General features: G+C 49.8%; 1 protein-coding gene across 9 annotated transcripts; it reads right to left on the bottom strand.

Moving 5' to 3' along the window:
• Positions 1-1629: 1629 nt before the first annotated feature.
• Positions 1630-19071, bottom strand: PIF1 (PIF1 5'-to-3' DNA helicase). 9 transcript variants are annotated; one of them, XM_078448728.2, is made up of 16 exons: positions 18024-19071; positions 17792-17858; positions 16055-16096; positions 14042-14206; positions 8446-9022; positions 7382-7514; positions 7171-7296; positions 6891-7044; positions 6685-6799; positions 6502-6608; positions 4936-5075; positions 4479-4585; positions 3702-3789; positions 3420-3565; positions 2558-2749; positions 1630-2346 (listed from the first exon to the last, which is right to left on the bottom strand). In XM_078448728.2, exons 5-16 carry the CDS (start codon positions 9001-9003, stop codon positions 2287-2289), a joined length of 1926 nt encoding a protein of 641 aa, XP_078304854.1. In that variant the 5' UTR covers positions 9004-9022; positions 14042-14206; positions 16055-16096; positions 17792-17858; positions 18024-19071; the 3' UTR covers positions 1630-2286. The 9 variants fall into 9 exon arrangements, with proteins under 9 accessions (XP_078304854.1, XP_078304855.1, XP_078304856.1 ...); XM_078448729.2 differs by having other exon boundaries at positions 17792-18149; positions 18322-19071; XM_078448730.2 differs by lacking the exon at positions 14042-14206 and having other exon boundaries at positions 17792-19071.
• Positions 19072-19083: the final 12 nt, after the last annotated feature.

The raw sequence follows: 19083 nt of genomic DNA, 5'->3' as shown, positions 1-19083 counted from the left end.
AACCCCCAAGGTGCAGAGCTGCTAGGAAGCACAAGCAAGTGCTATCTGTGCTGAACTGGATGGTTCCCAAACTGTGTTAAGTGGAAAGAGTGAAAAAAGCAAGTGCAGCCAGACCAGTAAGCCCCTTGAGGGCAGGGCATGGTGAGATCAGCTCAGAGCTGGTTCTGCAAGGAGGGCTATGTCATATAGGCAGATGGGAAACACTGACTTTCAAATGGCACTACATTTAAAGACCACCATGATTGCCCACTTGTGGGTGGGTGGGGGGTCACCCTGATGGGCTTGGTTCCTCCTAGGAGTGTTTTCTATTTGGGGCAAAGAAAAGGGTTCAAGCTACAGAAAAACAATCAACTCCTCAAGATCAGGAAAAGTGGTGACAAGAGGGAGACAGGCAGGGGTTGTACAGGGGTGAGGCTGGCACCCCTCTGAGGCTCCACATCTTGTCTGCCAAAGGAGTGTAGGAACCAGATATTATGGTGATAATCGTTAGTGATCATAAATGTTAATGACAGCTGCTGACCGAGTTCCTGCCATGTGGCTGGCCTTTCTCCTAACAACCCTACATGAAAGTCACAGTTACCACCTGCACTTTACAGATAAAGAAACCCCCCAGAGAGGCTGTGTAACATGCCTAAAGTTACACAGCTGGCGAGTGGCAAAATCAGATGGAAAGCCAGGTCTGTCCCCTGTCAGTCTAATTCTCCACAAGCTGTAACCCTGCCTCTTCCATGAAGCCCATGGGGAAGGTCTGAGGATCCATAGCTCCTCCGAAGCACCATAGCACTGAGCTGCCCTACCCATGGTCTCCACCATTTAACTAGACACTCCTTGAGCACCTGCTCTGTGTGCTGGGGCCTCTGCTGGCTCTTGGAAGACAAGGATAAATGCTCTCAGGTACCCAGAATTCATGTCTTCCTGCAACCAGCATGGTTTCACTCCTTACCGTTGTCAACTTCATATTTAAAATACATTTACTCATAAGCAGGGAACCTTAGTTTTAGCCAAACTATAAGGGCCCCTCAGCAATTTCCACCTGACTCTTTGAACAACTGAAGTTAGTTTGCTGATGATCCCTTCCCAATTGGAACATTCAAGCTGGAGCCTCAGCAAGGCACAAAATAAAAAAGTTGCAACTGAGATCCCCAGCACTCAGTCATTGTGACAGACCCATTTCCTGCCATGTGAATTCTCTTGTGTGCCTTTGTCTGACTACTGGGCAACGGTGATTCACCTTGTCATTTCGTTGTGAGTCTCAATCTTGGGTAACTCAGCTTTCCAAATAACCGGTAATCCTAATAAAAGCTCATATAAGGGTACCGTGAGCTCAGCCATCGTGATGTAAACAAACACCTCTGTGTGTACCCACGGGGAGAGGGCCATGGCAACACTTATAGCCAGTGCCTCAGGCAGGGATGTGCCTTTGAGAGAGAGTGAGCATGTGAGAGTGAGAGATGGGCAGAGGGAGAGATAGAATCTTAAGCAGGCTCTATGCCCAGTGCAAAGCCCAATGTGGGGATCAACCTCATGACCATGATCATGACCTCAGTGGAAATCAAGAGTTGGACGCTTAACAAACTGAGCCCCATGGGATGCCTTCTTAAGGAGAGCAGAAGACTCAACTCAGAGTCCTTACACAATTCACAAGTTTATTTGTCCTAAATAAATACGATCTGAGAACATCCATCTCAGTACCCCTAAATATGATTTCTTCTCCAAAAAGGGAGCTTAAGATAATAGGCACATGGTTTGCATTGTGTGTTCTCAGGTTAAGCTCAGGAGAGTCTGTGTCCTGGCTTGTGCTATCCTGGGCCTAGCTGTGATGATAACCCCAGGTTCCTTTCTCTGTGTGGGGCCTGTATTTGGCCTGAGTCCCCCAGTTCAGGACTGTTATAGCCTGTTCCTGCTCCTGAAGCACCTGTCTTCACTGCCTCTCCTCTCTGCAGCCCAAAGAGGGCAGCATTCACAACCGTGTGGCCCTGGGCTAGCCCTCGCAGAGAGCTTTGTCCTATAACACCAGGTGCCACCATAAGCCCTTTCCCAGTTGGCACAGAAAGGGTTACTCCTGTCCCTGGAAGTAGATTACCCAGGGCAAAGGGAGAAACTGAGGCAGAGCTGGAAAAGGGGTAAGAAGTAGTCTCCCTTGAACCTGGACCAGGAAAGACCAGGAGGCTGAGAGCCCTAATGAAGGAGAAAGGGTTGACTATCTTCCCCAAGTTATCTTCAGAGGCCCTGGCCCACTAGGGAGGAAGAAGTAGGGGAGACCATCATGTGTCTTCTCTTTGAGGCTCAAAGGTTTGGGTCCTCATTCTCTTGGTCTGAGGCTGCCTCATCATCATTTGGAGACTTCTGGATCAGAGACAGAGAAAGCCAGTCATCGGTTCATGCTGTCCCCTAAGGCCACAGCCCAGGGGCCAGCATCTCCTTCTTCTTGCCCCTGTTCCCAACAGAGCCAGAGAAGGCTCTGCCATCCCTACCCCAGGATCCCTTGGCCTTCCCTCTGTCCTAGTTCCCAGGCTTCCCACACTATATGGCCCACCATCAGGTGATTCCATCTTACCATCTTGAGGCCCCTGCCCCTCCGCAGAGTGGCATAGAAGCTCAGCACACGAGGGTCACAGCGAACCACCATGGGATCAAAGTCCAGCACACGCAGGCCCTGCAGGCTGCGGGCCCGGGAAAGGGCCACATAGGCCTGGCCGCTGGCAAACACTCGGCCCAGAGAAATCTCCACGCAATCCAGGGTCATGCCCTGGGGGAATGGGGAGACACAGCTGGAGCCAGCTCAACCTCTTGTGCCCAAGAGCCTGACCCCACCTACACCAGTCCAGCTACTGCCTCTGGAGCTCCTCACCCAGTCTAGAGATTCTCAAGGCAGAGGGACAGATTGACAGCAGCTGGGTGTCTGAGTGGGAGGAGGTCCAAGAGACACAAATTCAGTAGAGGGATGGTGGTGAAAGGAAAGAGCACAGGCCTGGGTCAGACAAGCATGGAAATGAATCCTGGCTCTGCCTCTCACTCTCTGTGTAACCTTGGGCAAGTTACTTAACTGCTCTGAGCTTTAGTTTTCTCTTCTGTAGAACAGGAATGATGATCACATCTATACCTTGCACAGTTGTAAGGATTAAATTTAACATCTGGTAGTGCCTCACAAAATGGCAGAATAGGAGATTATGTGTTTGGGAAAGGGAGAGGAAGCAGGATGGGAAATGCACTAAAGAAAGGTTAATTCTGCCACTGGTGTGGAACTCTGACTACACTTGATCTTAGCCAAAAGGCCAAGAAGCGATGGTCTGGAACTTTCTATCCAGAGCAAACTCAACCTCCATAAAGCCTTTAAGAACCCCCTTCAACATGCCCTAGGTCTATTCAGTCCCCCCATCTGCCCTGCCCTGTCCCCATCCCCCACACTGACTGCTCACCTGGCTCTTGTGGATAGATATTGCCCAGGCCAGCTGGAGGGGCAGCTGCTGCCGACTGAGGAGTTGGCCGCCAGTGGCCTGCACCGTCCAGCGGTCAGCACGGATGACCTCGGTGACTCCACACAGGAACCGCACCTGGGGCAGCCCTGAGGGAGGTGTGGAGAAATCCCACCTTTCAGCCCTGCTTCAGGGCTCAGAGGTGAGGAGCAGGCCTTCTCCTCCTCACATACCCCAGGGCCCTGCCGCAAACCCAAGCTGTAGGACTGCTCCCCCACTGCCTACCTCTCCCCTCTGTCTCGAACCCAACAACCACCCCACGGGCACCATTCACCAGGCCTCGGGACACCGCTAAGTTCTTCACCAACATCACCTGCAAGAGAAAGAGGACTTGACCCATGGAGAACAGCCCATTCCTATGCCCTGCCTCAGTTCCAGACTTGCTGTAGCAGTCCCAGGAGGCTGGAGGCACTCATGGAGGGGCACTAAGACCTAATCCTTAACTCTGCCATCTGCTGACTGTGACCCCTATGGCAAGCTGCTTTATTTTCCCTGGTCTCAGTTGGACCTAATGTCAAAGTGGAATGACATTTGCTGTTTGCCTCAGGAAGAGGGAAACAGTAATAACGTAACAGACCTCACATGGCTCTGAAAATGATCATGTCTGTTTTGCAATATGTGTATGGGCCGCAATCATTAGGGACAGCCCCAGGTCCTGCCACCCCTCTCCAGCCCTTAAGTGCCCTTCGGAATCCAAGGCAAGTCTCCCATTTGGCCCACCCCAACACCATGGGAAGAAGCAGGGCTCTTTCACACTACACAGATGTGGAAACTGAGCTTCAGCGAGAGAAAGGGACTTGTCCAAAGCATTGCTGCTGGTGCCCCCAGGCCTAGCAAGAGGAGGGCAGTGGGAGGCTGAAGACGGGAAGGTGGGTAGAAGCGGGAGGGAGGGAGTTCACTGGGGTCACAGCTAGGCTTTCTGGCTGTGAAGCAGCCTGGGGAGAGCTTCAAGGACAGGAGAGGCCCAGGCTTTCAGGGTCTTGGCCCTGCTTCCCAACTCACCTGGGCCCCCAGCTTTAGTTGAAGGATCTGGCTAACAGGACAATGGGCATCCAAGGTTCGGGCTTGCTCGGGGTCACTGTCCATGGCCTTAAAGCTGTGTACCTCACCTAGGAAAAAAGAGTTGGGCAAACAGATTACAAGTCACTGACTTGTGGTTCAGTTTCCAAAAACATATTAGACCAGGGTATGGAAGGAGGTAGTGGGGACAGTTCAGGCAAGCCAGGGCTTTTGAATCAGGAGCCTGGGTTCAAGTCTTACTTCCAACATTTACTAGTTTGGTGACCTTGACCCATTCAAAGTCCTGCCTCTCCAAGTCACAGTTACATCTACAAATATAAAGGCCTTTATGGCCAGAGAAGTTAGGGGCCTAAATATCCAAGCTGTTGGGGGAGGAGGGCCCACATGTGCCTGATGGCTTCTCCCAGATGGTCTTGCCCAGCCCTGGCTCTCTGCTCACCTGGCAGTTCCTGCAGTCGCCTCTCATTGGTGAGGGCCACGTCATCCTGGTGAGTGCAAAGCCTCGTGGCCACAATCCCATCTCGCCCCACCTTATGGGAGGCTGTGGCCTGGAGCTGGTGGGTCACTTCATCTGAGCACCTGTAGAGGCTAGGCTGTCAGGGCAGAGCACCTCCCTGAACACCAGGGAAGGCAGGGCACAGAGCTGATATGGCCCAAGCAATAGGCCACGGGTCAGGCTTAGGGATTAGAAAGGGTCACCAGGGCAAAATGTGCTGGCCCCCAGGCTGACCAAGTTGCCCTTCCCCACTCAGACCCCAGACATGGAGAATGATCATGGGCAGGCTCCCTTCCCTGTAAATATCTCCAGGTAGGAGCTAGCCACCCTCCCATTCCGGTGCTCCAGAGGAAGTTGGATATGATGAGTGAGCATAGGCCAGAAGTTTAAAGGACCTAGACAAGGTGCTGATGTCGATAACCTGTCATACTGGTAGCCTATAATCAAATCAGTCTCCAGGCTACTATCTTCTAGCCTCTTGCTTGCTGCTTTGGGGGCAAAAATCTACTGTGTATGTGTGTGTGTGTGTGTGTATATATATATATATATATATATATATATATATATATATATATGTGTGTGTGTGTGTGTGTGTGTGTGTGTGTGTGTGTGTGTGTGTGTGTGTGTTTAAAGTTTATTTAATAAATCTGTACACCCAATGTGGGGCTTGAACTGGGGACCTCAAGATTAAGAATCACATGCTTCTCCGACTGACCCGGCCAGGTGCCCCTAGCCTGTGTTTCTATCTCAAGCTTTCCTCCACACGAGAAAGCCTGGGAACAACAGCAAATCAGGTGGAAGAAGGGGGAAAAACGGGACCATCTCTCACTGCTCTGCCACTCAGCCTTCCTCTTGTTCCCCACACATGCTGGTGTATGCTATGCATCTTCCTACCTGCCTTCTCTGTCTGACAGGGGTCCCTAAGCATAGAAAGCCCCTCACCACAACCACTTGCTCCCCATCCCATTTCAGTCTGGTTTTCAAAGCCCAGCTCTGGGCCATGTCTTCCACCTTCCTATCCTCCTGTCCACTCTCACATTAGACTAGTCCTGGCATTTCAGCCTTTTGTCCTAGCTGGGGTGGGATCATGTCTGCAATCTCCTTCCCTCATCAAGTGACCCCATAGGCTCTGAGAGTGGAAGGAACTTGGGCTTTAGAATCAGGCCAGGTTCAAATCCCAGCCCAGGCACTTACTGGCTGTGACTCTGGGCAAGGTACTTCACCTCTTTGAACCCCTGTTTCGGCATCTGTGAAATAGGAGTGTTAACATCTCTGATTTCCTCTTGTGTGTCCATGTGCCCACACTTCCCTGACACCTACTCTGTGCCAGGGCCTGTGCTGGGTGATGGGGACCCAACCTTGGAGGAGGCAGGGTCCCAGTGCTCACATAGTGACCATCTTCTATGGGGCCATGAAGCATTTTTCCCCCCTTCTCTGGATCCCTGTGCTCCCCTGTGACCCACACTTGGATCCTTATCCATGGCCCCTTCTCTGTTCACCAGGGCCCACCTTCCCAGCCTGACAGCCTGCAGCAGAGAGATGAAGGTCTGGTCTGCCTGCCTCCACACCTTGGTCAGCTCCAGGGTCACTGGGACACATCTTCTCCAGCTCTTGGCCTGGTGCGGGGAGAGTAGGGGTATCAGGGAGAAGAGCAGACATCTATGGAGGACAGGGCTAGAGGGTGAGTGATACCTGAAAGCAGAACTTTGGGGGCTGGGAGCCCTTGGTTACAGGTGGCAGCTGCAGGAAGTCCCCACAGATGATGAGCTGGATCCCTCCAAATGGTTTGTTCTGCTGCCGGATAGCTCTGGAGAGGAGCACGGGGTACTTTAGGAGCTGGGATGGACAGGTTCCATATGGAAAACCACCAGAACACAGCCCTTACTGCATATACTGACCTGGCCATGGCTTCCAGCTTGTCAAACAGGTCGGCCTCCACCATGGAGATCTCATCAATGACTAGCCGCTGGCAGTTCAGCCAGCCCTGCCGCACAGCTGGCCGCTGAGCCAGGGCTACACATTGGGCCAGAGGAGCCTGGCCTGAGCCAATGCCTGTGAGTGATGTAAGAGAGAGTATTTAGCCTGAGACCGTGGCCCTGGCCCAACCCTGACCCCCTCTCCCTCCCTTCTCAGAGGCCTGGCTTGCTTCCAGCTCAAGCCCTAGAGGTTCCTACTTACCTGCAAAGGCATGGAGAGTGGTACCCCCGATGTGGCAGGCTGCCACCCCAGTGCTGGCAGTAGCCACAGTACCTGTGGGAGGCAGCAAGCCCAGGATACGCTTCAGCAGATAAGACTTCCCTGTCCCTGGGCAGAGGGTAAAGTCAGGGTCACCTGCTCCTCCACTGTATCCCACCTCCGTTCCCCCAGCCCCTATTCTGCCCTCCACTACCTGCACTCCCAGTGAAGAAGATGCTCTGGCCTTTCAGGACAACCCTCAGCACAGCAGCCTGTTCTTCAGAAAGCTGTGGTTTGCTCGGGGGCAAGCTCAGCCTCTTCACAGGCAAGGGCCACTTTGGGGCTTCCTATAGGGGGACAGGACTCAGAGCTTCCTACCACCCCTTAGGCATTGCCCCTCCCTTCTTAGCTTGCGCACAATGCTAGGTCTCTGCTGGCTTCACTCCTTGAAGCCCCTCCACTGATCCCTGGTGCCCTGATTACTGCATTAAGTAGGTCTAAGGGAGGTCCAGACCTTCCTCAGCTCCCTCCCCTGGTTTCCCTAAATCTCCTGGTTCTCTCACAGGTCCTTCCTTCTCACTTCTCTTTCTGTCACAAACCTGTCTCTCTCACTTCAAAATACCCCAGCAATGGGGTGCCTGGCTGGCTCAGTTGGTGGAGCATGTGACTCTTGACCTCAGAGTCCTGAGTTCAAGCCCCACAATGGATGTGAGGCCTCCTTAAAAAAAAAAAAAAAAAGTAAACAAAACAAAATACCCCAGCAAAACCCTGCCTGGACAGGGCCCCTTTCTTGTTCCATCTCCATCCTTTCACCAGCTTAGTCTTGAACCCCTGTAGTCTACCATCCATCTGCCCCAGTTCACAAACCCACCAGGCTTTGCACACTGCCCCCCCAATATGATCAGACCCGTTGGCTGCCCAGACACTGCTGACCAGTTCTTTTTTTCAAAAGCTTCTCTCCTTCTCCAGGCTGAATAGCTTCCTACTTTTTCTTCTAAAGTCACCTTTCTTTCTAGGCCTCCTTCTCTTTCCCTTTTAACGTGACCTGGGCCTCTTTTCCCATTCTAGCTTACTCAGGAATTGCACTATGGGAAATACGCACAACCCTCATCTCTCTGTCATCCTCCTACGTCTGATGGGCATCTCCTCTGAGATAACCAGCAACCTCCTCGAATACTGCCACCATCCTCCCCCCAACCCCAAACTTGGACCTCCTGGGTCTCTTCCATCTCAGTGGCACACCCACTCCCTAAGGCGTCCCCGCTTTCCGGTCCTCACGTTGCTGGGATCAGATCTCGCCCGGAGTTCCCTCGGCCGCTTCACGGGCGTGGCGTGCGGGACGCCGGTGGGCGCCGCGCGCCGCAACTCCTCCGGCTGCACTGGGCTGATGGTGACGAAGTCTCGGGGCCGCGGGCCAAGCAGCTGTGCGCGGGCGGAGGCCGGTCCGGGGCCCGGGGCTGCGGCCAGCTTGAGACGCAGCGTGCGCAGGAAGCGTCGCAGGCGGTCGGGGGGGCAGTCGGAGAGCAGCAGCTGCACAGCGCCCGCGCGGGGAGCGCTGTCAACTGGGAGCCGTAGTGTGCTGCGCCCGGCCGCTGTGAAGCGCGTGAAGAGGCGCACCGCCCTCAGAGGGAAGCAGCGCGGCCGCCCCGCGGGCCCAGGCGCTTGCAGCCGCAGCAGCAACTCGCGGCGCTCATTTCGTCCCAGGCTCAGCTCCGCGGTGCGTAGGGCCTGGCGCTTTCGCGGCTGCCCGCTGGGGCTCAGCTCCTCCACAGCCACGCGACACCGCAGCTCTGCGTCCTCGAATTCCACTGGCGCTGCCTGGGTGCCCGACAGCATCTCCACCGCCTCCGGAGGTCTGCAAGAGGCCGGAAGCACAGGGGTCACGAGGACTCAGGGGCATAATAGGTGGTATAGAGATTTTGACGGGAGCCCGGTCAAAGCCAAATAAGGTCACGGAGGCTGTCACTGGTAACACAAAGAGGTCATGGAGACGGTGAGAGACCTGGGCCAACCAGAATTCACAGAGACATTACTCTCCTACGCAGTAATTTCCAGAATGGTGGATGGGCAGCATCAAATGCACCCAGGATTGGAGAGCCTCGGCTGTCTGACAAGCAGGCTCCGTAACAAAAGAGAAACCTGTTTCCAAAAGGCCCAGGGAGGACAAAGGAATCCTTAGTCCTCTCCCAAAGAAGAAGGGAATGAGGAGGGATGAGGGATGAGCAGGGGGCTGACTTGTAATAAGCACCTTCTTTCCTCCAGATACGTTCACTAGTTTATATGCAGCCAGGTCAATCTCTTTCCCGTGTACAGAAAATGGAAACAGACTGAGGGGCTACAACGACTGGTAGGAGTCAGGGTTAGTGTGATTCCGCAGCTCTGACTCTTCTTCCCAATCTCTAAGGTGGGCATAGGGTGGAGAATATTTGCCAGCGAAAATCGCTAGGGATCCTGGGGCCCAGGAATCCCTGTTTCTTCCGTCTGACCCACTCGTCTGCACCCTCCCGGCAGAGACCTTTTGAAAAAAGCATAACTTTGTCTCCCACCTCCGGGATCGCGTGGACACTCACTTGCACCGGCACTCGGAGGAACGCGCTGAACAGAGCCGGCCAGTTAACTAAACTTGGGCACTAAGAACTTTCAAATCTAGGAGTAGAGAATCATCCTATCACCGGCCGGATCTTTAAATTCTCCAGCCAATCAGAGACAGGGGCGTGACAACGGGCGTGTCTTTCATTGGGTTCCAACTCCCAGAGCTTGGGCTGTACCAATCGCAAGCTGGAGGAAGGAGGCTTATAGTGGTGGGCGAGCATACCAAAGCCGGTGGACCAGTGGAAGTGGAAAGGGGCGGAGGGCTGCAGCAGGGCGATGCGTGATGTCGCGTCACACAACGCGGCTTGAAGATTTGTTTTCAGAACGGTGCCTCCAACACACTTTTTCTCTGCTTTAGCCCCCACACAGCGGCTGAACTTGGCCTTGGGGGATGAGCTGCCCCTGATCCCTCCCACCCGTGTTTACCTTCACCTGGCGCTTGCCGATCCCTGGGCCTGTCGCTTCCTCTGCCCCCGCCCCCTACCCCTCTTTTCCTCCTTCTCTGCCTCTGTAAGGGTCATTTTATGCATTTGTCTCCAAGCAGGCTGAGGCCCATCGTTCAGGAATTCCTAGACCTGTGTTAGGTGCTCAGGGAGTACAAAGGAAGCATGTGAGCCTCTGTCTTCAGGGAGTTCGTATCCCTTTTGTCAAATGCACTGGCTGCTCAGAGAATGTATTTTTAATTATCTTTTCAACCCCCTCATTGACGCTTGTAATTACATAGCTGGAAGGGATCTTACAGGTGAGTCAGCCCCCTCCTTTATTGGCTTGTCCTCATTTTTCAAATGAGGAAACCAAGGCTCCAAGAGATTTTACCAAAGATCACATAGCTTGTAGACAGCAAAGCAAAGCCTTGAACCCAAGTCTAACCCAGCGTGAGCACCTGCTGTTTAACTATTATGCCACACTGCTCCCAGGTGACTCGTCTAATTTCATGAAGGGAATCCAGGCCTGGACTGGAAGCTCAGCTCCTGACAGCTGCTGCCATGACCCAGCCCTGCCAGTTAGATGTTACTCTAAGCAAGTTTACTTTGTTTCCTCATATATAAAAATGGTCAAAGATGAAAATTTTCATTGATTGTAGAACTCTGTGGCTATACTAAAAACCATTGAACTGATGCTTTAAATCGGCAAATTTTTTGGCATATGAATTATATCTCAATAAAACTGTTAGAAAAAAAATCAGGAGAAATATTTTTCCTCTTCAGTTCTATCTTGACATATCAGTCCCCAGTGGCATGGGAAAAATTTCAACATCACTGTGGTAGGCAGAAGAATGGTCTCCCTAAGATGCCCCCATCCTAATCCCCAGAATTTATGAATATGTTACCTTACATGGCAAAAGAGATTTTGCAGATGTGATAAATTAAGGATCCTGAAATGGAAAGATTATCCTGGATTTTTGGGTGGGCCATGGAATCACAAGCATTCTTATAAAGCAATCAGGAAAGCAAGAGAGAACAGGAGATGAGATAAAGAAGCAGAGGTGTGTGTGAGAAACAGAAAGATTTGAAGAGGTTACTGCTGGCTTTGACAGAGAAAAGGGTCATGAGTCAAGACATAGAATACAGGAGGCTTCTAGAAGCTGGAAATGGCAACAAAGTAGGTTCTTCCTCCCTAGAATCTACAGAATGAACACAGGTCCTGATTTTAGCCCAGTGAGACACACGTCAGACCTCTAGAACTGCAAGATAATAGATTTGTGTCGCTTTAAGTCACTAAATTTGTGGTAATTTGTTACAGCAGCAACAGCACTAAGAAACAAGTACAGTCACACAACTACAACATGAAAAGAGCTAGGATTATGAACCCAGGTCTGTTTCTAAAGCCTCTGTTCTTTCTTCCCGCTACCCTTTGCTCAAAATGGGCCCAGCACACCGACAAACAGCCTGCTTCCTTCCCCTTTCTTTCTGTGCAGTACCCTTGACTGCCTCTAGAGAAGGCACAGACACTTCCACATGGATTTTCCCCCAGTGTTTTTTTTTTCCTTTTGGCTTTCAAACTTAAAAAAAAAATTGTACAATGTAAATAACATCAAAATTTTACCATCTTAACCATTTTTTAATGTTTATTTATTTTTGAGAGACAGAGAGGCACAGAGCACGAACGGGGAAGGAGCAGAGAGAGAGGGAGACACAGAATCTGAAGCAGACTCCAGGCTCTGAGATGGCAGCACAGAGCCCGACACGGGGCTCAAACTCAGGAACCGCGAGACCATGACCTGAGCCGAAGTTGATGTTTAACTGATCGACCACCCAGGTGCCCCAGCATCTTAACCATTAAAAAAAAATTTTTTTTAATGTTTATTTTTGAGAGAGAGAGAGAGAGAGAGAGAGAGCGAGCACAAGCAGGGGAGGGGCAGAGAGAGAGAGGGAGACACAGAATCCGAAGCAGGCTCCAGGCTCCGAGCTGTCAGCAAAGAGCCCGACGCGGGGCTTGAACTCATGAATGAGATCATGACCAGAGCCGAAGTTGGATGCTTAACCGACTGAGCCACCCAGGTGCCCCTTAACCATTTTTAAGTGTACAACTCATTGCCATTAAGTACTTTCAAGCACTGCATAACCATCACCACTAGTTCTAGAAAATTTTCATCATCCCAAACAAAGTTTGTACCCATGAGAAAATAACTCCCCACTTTCTCCTCTCAGCCCTTGAGAACTCCAGCATTTTATTCTGAACATATTCCAACATAAACAGAAAGGTTCAAAGAATTGTACAGTGAACACCCATAAACCCACCACCAAGATGCTACAATTAATGTTTTATCATGCCTGATCATCTGTCCATCTCAACATTCGTGAATCCATCTATTATGCATTTTGAAGTTGCAGACAACAGTACATTTCATGTCTAAACACTTTAACATGCATAGCATTAACTAGGGTTTATGCTTTTTTTTTTTCTTAAGTAGGCTCCACACCCAATGTGGGGACTGAACTCATGACCCCATGATCAAGAGCCAAGTATGCTCTACTGACTGATCCAGCCAGTTGCCCTAAAGCTTACCTTTTTATCAAGTCCCCTCCCCCACTTTTAAGTTTATTTTTGAGGGGGGCAGGGGCAGAGAAACAGGGAGACAGAGGATCTGAAGCAGGCTCTGTGTTGACAACAGAGAGCCTGATGTGGGGCTCCAATTCAGGAACCTTGAGGTCAAGACCCGAGCCAAAGTGCAATGCTTAACCGACTGAGCCACCTAGGCACCCCCTAATGCTTGTCTTAAAAAAAATTTTTTTAAAATGTTTATTCATTTTTGAGAGGCAGAGAGAGACACAGCATGAGCGAGAGAGGGAGACACAAAATCGGAAGGAGGCTCCAGGCTCTGAGCTGTCAGCACAGAGTCCAACGTGGGGCTCGAACTCGGGAGCTGTGAGATCATGACCTGAGCTGAAGCTGGACGGAGTGACCCAGGTGCCCTGATGCTTATCTTTTTAATGTAAACTTCACAAATGATGAAATGCACAACTCTTACGCTTATCATGAGAAGAGTTTTGACAAACATATATATCTGTGCAGCCAAGTCCTTATCAGGATATAAACCATGCTGTATATGGTAGTTACCAGCCACATGTGGCTAATTTTAAATTCAAATGAATTAAAATTAAATGAAATTTAAGCTTCAGTTTTGTTTTTCTAAAGGTTTTCTTTTCTTTTTTATTTTTTTGAGAGAGAGAGTGCGCCCGTGCGAACGAGCGAAGGAGGGGCAGAGATAGAGAGAGGGAGACATGCTTCACGCTGTCAGCCCATAGCCTGAGGTGGGGCTTGAACCTAAGAACCGTGGGATCATGACCTGAGCCAAAGTTCAATGCTCAATTGACTGAGTCATCCAGGTGCCCTAAAATTCAGTTTTTGAGTCGTACTGGCCACACTTCAAATGCTCAGTAGTTGCATGTGGCTAGAAGCTATGGGACAGTTTCTTCATTGCACAGTTCTAAGAACATTATCATCACCTAGAAAGTTTCCTCAGGTCACTTTGCACCACTCAATTCCCACCCTCAATCCTCAGGCAACTCTGCTCTAACTTGGTTTTCACCATAAATTTGGTTTGTTCTAAAACTTCTTATAAATGGAATTATACAATATGTATTCTTTGTGTACAGGTTTCTTTCACTCAGCATAATTATTTGGAGATTCATCCATGTTGCTGTATCAGTAGTTGGTTCCTTTTTATTGCTAAGTAGTATTCCATCCGTATGGATATACTGTACTAGTTTTCCATTTTACTGTTGATGGATATCTGGGCTTTCTGTGGGTTTATGCTTTAATTTTTAAAAATAAATACCTCAGTGAGGGGCACCTGAATGGCTCAGTTGGTTAAGCTTCAGACTTTGGCTCAGCTCATGATCTCCAGGTGAGTTCCAGTCCCGCGTCGGGATCTGTGCTGACAGCCTGCTTCAGATTCTTGGTTTCCCTCTCTCTCTGCCCCTTCCCTGCTCACACTCTGTCTCTAAAAAATAAACAAACATTAAAAATAAACAAAAATAAATACCTTGGTGAGAAACTGCTGAGTCATCGAACAGGTACACATTTACTTTTATATGAAACTGCCAGAGCTTTTTCCAAAGTGGTATGCCCTCCCAAAGTTTTGTAGGAGCAGCAACAGTGAACCCTTGGAGGGAAAGGAATAAAATGAATAACTGAACGGGGCTTAGTGGTTATTAACTGACCTCAGGCTCCGCCCTGTCAGTTGGATCCTGATTGGCCCGTGGAGGAGGGAGGCGGAGCCAGAGATATCTCACGTTTGGGGCCGGACTTCCTCCTTCTCAGCTTCGAGTTTTCCATCCGCCCTGTTTTTCTTACTGCTATCGCCGCAGGGTTAAATTCTAAATGAAGCGCAGCATTGCTCCCGTATCTCTCGCCTAACCCCAAGCCTGGTTTTGACGCAAGCTCTCAGGAGTTTTCTTCATTATGAAATTTACTTCTTGACAACTCTTTCTGTACGTCTTATGCGCTCTCCCTCACCGGTGGTCTTAATTCTAATCGCCAGCTCATTAATAAAAACCCAACAGTGACGTTATCACAGGACTGGGCGGCTTACAGAATGCGTTTTCGGCCATAATCTCATTTGATACTTAAAAGAAGCTTTATGGTCCTTTCTCTCTTTCTCCTTAACAACTCTAAGCTTACAGGGACAATTTGTAGAGATGCTGAAATGGTCTTCCAGCTTCCAGAGCACTATTTCACTTGGCATTGCTTCATCACGGGGCAGCTGACACTCATTTATTGAGCCTCTGATACAGGTAACCCTCCTTCCTTGAAATCCTCTTTTTCCACAACACACTCCCCTCGTTTCTTCATACTTCTACTTCATACTCGTTACTTCATACTTATCGGCTCCTCCTTTGCTAACTCCCTTTTCCTCAACCAGACCTCTCAATGTGGGGAGGACTTTATCTTTTTTTTTTCTTTTCCATCTTTTCTAATCTCATGGCTTGATTATCAGCTATATGCTGATTCCCAACATTGTATCTCTAGCCTGCCTTTCTCCCCTGAACTCCAGACTGTCTCCATTTGTTCTTCTGATATCACCACACAGATGCCTAGCAGGCATGTCAAACTTACTTTCTCCAAAACAGAGCTTTTAATCTCCGCCAACACCATATACACCTGTTTTCCTCCTGTCTTCATTTCAGTAAATGCACCACCATACCCTTGATTCCTTCTTTACTTACCACATCTAACCCACCATCAAAACCTGTTCTGTCTGCCTACAAAACGTAATTTGGATCTATTCTCTCCGTCTCCACCCCACACCCTAGAGCTAGCAGCCTATCGTCTCTCCCTGGATCTCAGTAGTAGTCTCCTAATGACACTGGATTCTGGGCTTCCACTCTGTCCCCCTACAATCCAGTCCTTTCTCCAAACAGCAGCAGATGGGATCTTTTCAAACATATAAACACAGGTTGCTTTTCCCTCCATGGGAAAACCCTCTGTGCCTTTCTAGGCAATTCCTCTTAGAATAAAATCCATAGTCTTTACCACAGCCAACTCCCTCCCTTCCTTCCACTGTGACCTCAAGTCTACCACTTTCTCCCTTACTCAATATGCCTCTGTCACAATAGCCTCCTTGGTGCTCCTTGTACACCCAAAACCCATTCCTATTCCTGAGTCTTTGCGCTTTTTTTTTTTCTCTGCATGAAATACCTTCCTCCAGGGTGCCTGGTTGGCTCAGTTGGTAGAGGACACATCTCTTGATGTTGGGGTCGTGAGTTTGAGCCCCGAGATGGGGGTAGAGTTTACTTTAAAAAATTAAAAATATTTGTTTGAAGGAAGAAAAAAATACATTCCCCCTCACCTCTTTTTGTGGCTGTCTCTGTCTTCATCTTTCAGGTCTCAGCTGAAATATCCATATATTGTGAAATTAGTACTACAATAGGCTTAGTTAACATCCATCATCTCATAGATCCAATAAAAACAAAAGAAAACAAATTTCTCCTTGTGATAAGAACTCTTAGGATCTACTCTCTTAACATCTTCCCTATATATCATACAAAGGTATCAACTATAGTCATCATGTTATACATTATAGTCTAGCACTCATTTACCTTATAACTGGAAGTTTGTATCTTTTAACCACTTTCCCCCAATTCCACCCCCTTCCTCACCCCCACCTTACTGTCTCCTGAATCTCTATCTGTCCCTACCATCCTCATAAACACTGGCCTGGTTCAGGCTCCATCACCTTGAACCTGGATTTTCTGTAACAGTTTGCTACGCAGTGGGCCTCCCCATCTCTCGTGCTCTGTCACCATTCTTCACATAGCAGCCATGAAAATGAGTTTTGTCTTTGTTTGGTTTGGTTTTTTTTTATTTCAGAAAGAGTGTGCATGAGCAAGGAGAGGGGCATAGGGAGATAGAATCTTAAGCAGCCTTCACAGCACAGAACCGGTGGACACAGGACTCCATCCCACAACCCTGGGATCATGACCTGAGCTGAAATCAGGAGTCTGCTGCTCAACTAAGGCACCCCAAAAATGAGGTTTTAAAATGAAAATCGTGTCCACCCTGCTTCAGTGGCCCCCTGCAACTTGCAGGAAGAATTTCAAATACCTTAGGTCAGCACTTAAGGTCCTTAATGCTCTAGCTCCTGATGCCTCCCCGATGGTACTTTTCTGAAATCTCCCACCACCCCAGCCACCACCACACACACATGACTGCACAAATCTGCTTACAGTTCCCCTAACAAGTCACGATGTTCTACAAAAGTTACTGCTTTTGTAAGATGTCCACCCTAGTGGAATACAACTCAATCACTCCAGCCCTTCCTCTGGGAAGCAGCTTTCACCATACACTGTGTGTTCTTTCATCAGAGCCCTTCTAAGGACTTGTCTACCCTCCTACTGGCTCTTCATCTCTCCAAGGCAGGGCCTGGATCTTGTGAGGCCTGGTCATACAATGCTGCCAAAACATTTAGTAGACAGCACATACTCTGGAGTCAAGGGAGGTTTGAATCCTTGAAACCACCACTCACCAGTCAAGTGACCTTAAACAGGTCTAAGCCTTGGATTCAAGATCTGTTAAATGAATATAACAATTGTATCTATCTCTCGGGTCATTATCCACTTGTGTGAAGATTAAAGGAGATATGTGTGAAGAGTTTAGTACAGTGAGCAGATGACAGAGGCTCCCTAAATTCTTTTGAGTGAATAAATGCCAGGATGAAGTATTGGAAAGCACCCTACTTAAAAGGCCCCCAATAAGTTTTGTTGATTAAATGGTGTACATGCAAAACAGACTCCATCCCTTCCACAGCCAAAAACTTTCAATGATTTCCCATTACCCTGAGGTTAAAATATAGTCCCCTCAATACAGCCTTCAAGGCCCTTTCTCAGACACTGAGCTCTTCTCCAGCTTAGCCGCTCCCCACCCCACCCCCCAACACACACTATACTGTTTCATGCTTCTTTGCCATTGCTTATACTCTCCCCTCTGTCTAGAATGCCTGTGTTGACCCTTTGTCCTGGTTTTGGTGCCCTTCCTATGTGCATTTACCCTCACATTTAACATACGGTTTTCTCATCTGTTTACACACCTTTCTCTCCTGATGGAGGACAGGAACTGTGGGTCTTGCCATTATCTTCCAGATATTAGTGTAAGGACTGATGATCAAGGCAAAGAAAATATTTATGTTGAATGAATGCATGTGGTGCGGGAGCAACAACCAGAGGGCCAGCATGGCTCGCTGGATGGGAAAACCGATGCCAAAGTGGTTATCAGTGGCTCACTCCCAAAAGTGACAGAGCTCACTGGATATGAAAACTGACCTTACCCCAACCGAACCATGAGCTGTGCAACAACACAAATTCCTCAGGGTCTCTGGGCTCCTGCAGGTGGAATCTGAGTTTTCAGATACAGGATCTTCTGAGTCCTCAGGCATGAGGTGCCCAGCTCTGGAGAAGGAATAAACCATACTGAGGGAATAAAACCATGTGGTTGCCATATACATTGACTTTCTCAAATCCATAGCCTGGATTTTCCTCATCCTTTTAGATAAAGGAACCCAGGCCCAGGCATAAAGAAAATGTATGCCCCCATCTTCCTCCCCCTTGGGCCCCAAGCTACCTTTTTCCATGCAGGGCTGTAAGTGGCTGGGGGGCCTGAGGACCAGCAAAAGGCAGTGAAAGGAGAGCTTGGTCAACTGGTGCAGCTGCTGCTATAGCAGCTAGAGCCAAAGGAGGTCACCATTGATCTCACACATACTTAATTCTTCCTGCACAAGCATGCTTGGGCAGGGTTGGCTATGAGAGCCGAGACGGAAAGGGTGGAGGGTAGGAGGGGAGCTGGAGGCTGGGATGTAACCAGTCACTTTCTCTCTCTGGGCCTCTTTCTCCCAAGTATAAAATGACGGCCCGCGGTATAACTAACACTCCACTCCCACCCAGCAAGGCTGTCGAGGTTGCAAGATCACCGCTGGATGGGGGTGGGGGTGGGTGGAGGGTGACCCTCAGGTATAGGAACCAGAGAGAACAGCTCTGAGCAATGTCCAATGAAGGCAGGAGAACACTGCATTTGAGGATCCCTGAAAAATAGGGGAAGACTCCCTCCCCCGAAGTCCAGCCTCCCAGCCCCAAGTCTTCGCGTTACCGGACTCTCCGGACCTGACTAGAGGTCCAGGCCCAGCCCTGCCAGGAGGCTCCTGGGAGAAGAGGACCAAGTCGTCGCCACTGCCCCAGCGTCGGGGAGGAAAGAGGAGGAGCCTCTTGCTGCTCCCATCTCTGGGCCGCCCAGGGCGGCATGGCCCAGTCCCGCAACCCCGGCCCTCTGGGGCCTGGAGACTTCAAAGGCGCAAGCAGCCAGCGCCTCGGGCGCACGCTGGTCCTGCCC

Source organism: Panthera onca, chromosome B3 (genome assembly GCF_046562875.1).
Source record: "Panthera onca isolate mPanOnc1 chromosome B3, mPanOnc1 haplotype 2, whole genome shotgun sequence".
Taxonomy (NCBI): domain Eukaryota; kingdom Metazoa; phylum Chordata; class Mammalia; order Carnivora; family Felidae; genus Panthera; species Panthera onca.
The sequence above is the reverse complement of the archived record's forward strand: the minus strand, read 5'-3'. Positions and strand labels throughout refer to the sequence as shown.

Excerpts from the sequence above, each read along its gene's own strand:
- PIF1 (XM_078448730.2), bottom strand. The coding sequence starts at position 9,003 with ATGCTGTCGGGCACCCAGGCAGCGCCAGTGGAATTCGAGGACGCAGAG. Across the intron at positions 2,750-3,419 it reads TATCTATCCACAAGAGCCAG|GGCATGACCCTGGATTGCGT; the intron begins GTGAGCAGTCAG and ends CCATTCCCCCAG. Across the intron at positions 2,347-2,557 it reads GGGGCAGGGGCCTCAAGATG|AAGTCTCCAAATGATGATGA; the intron begins GTAAGATGGAAT and ends TCTCTGATCCAG.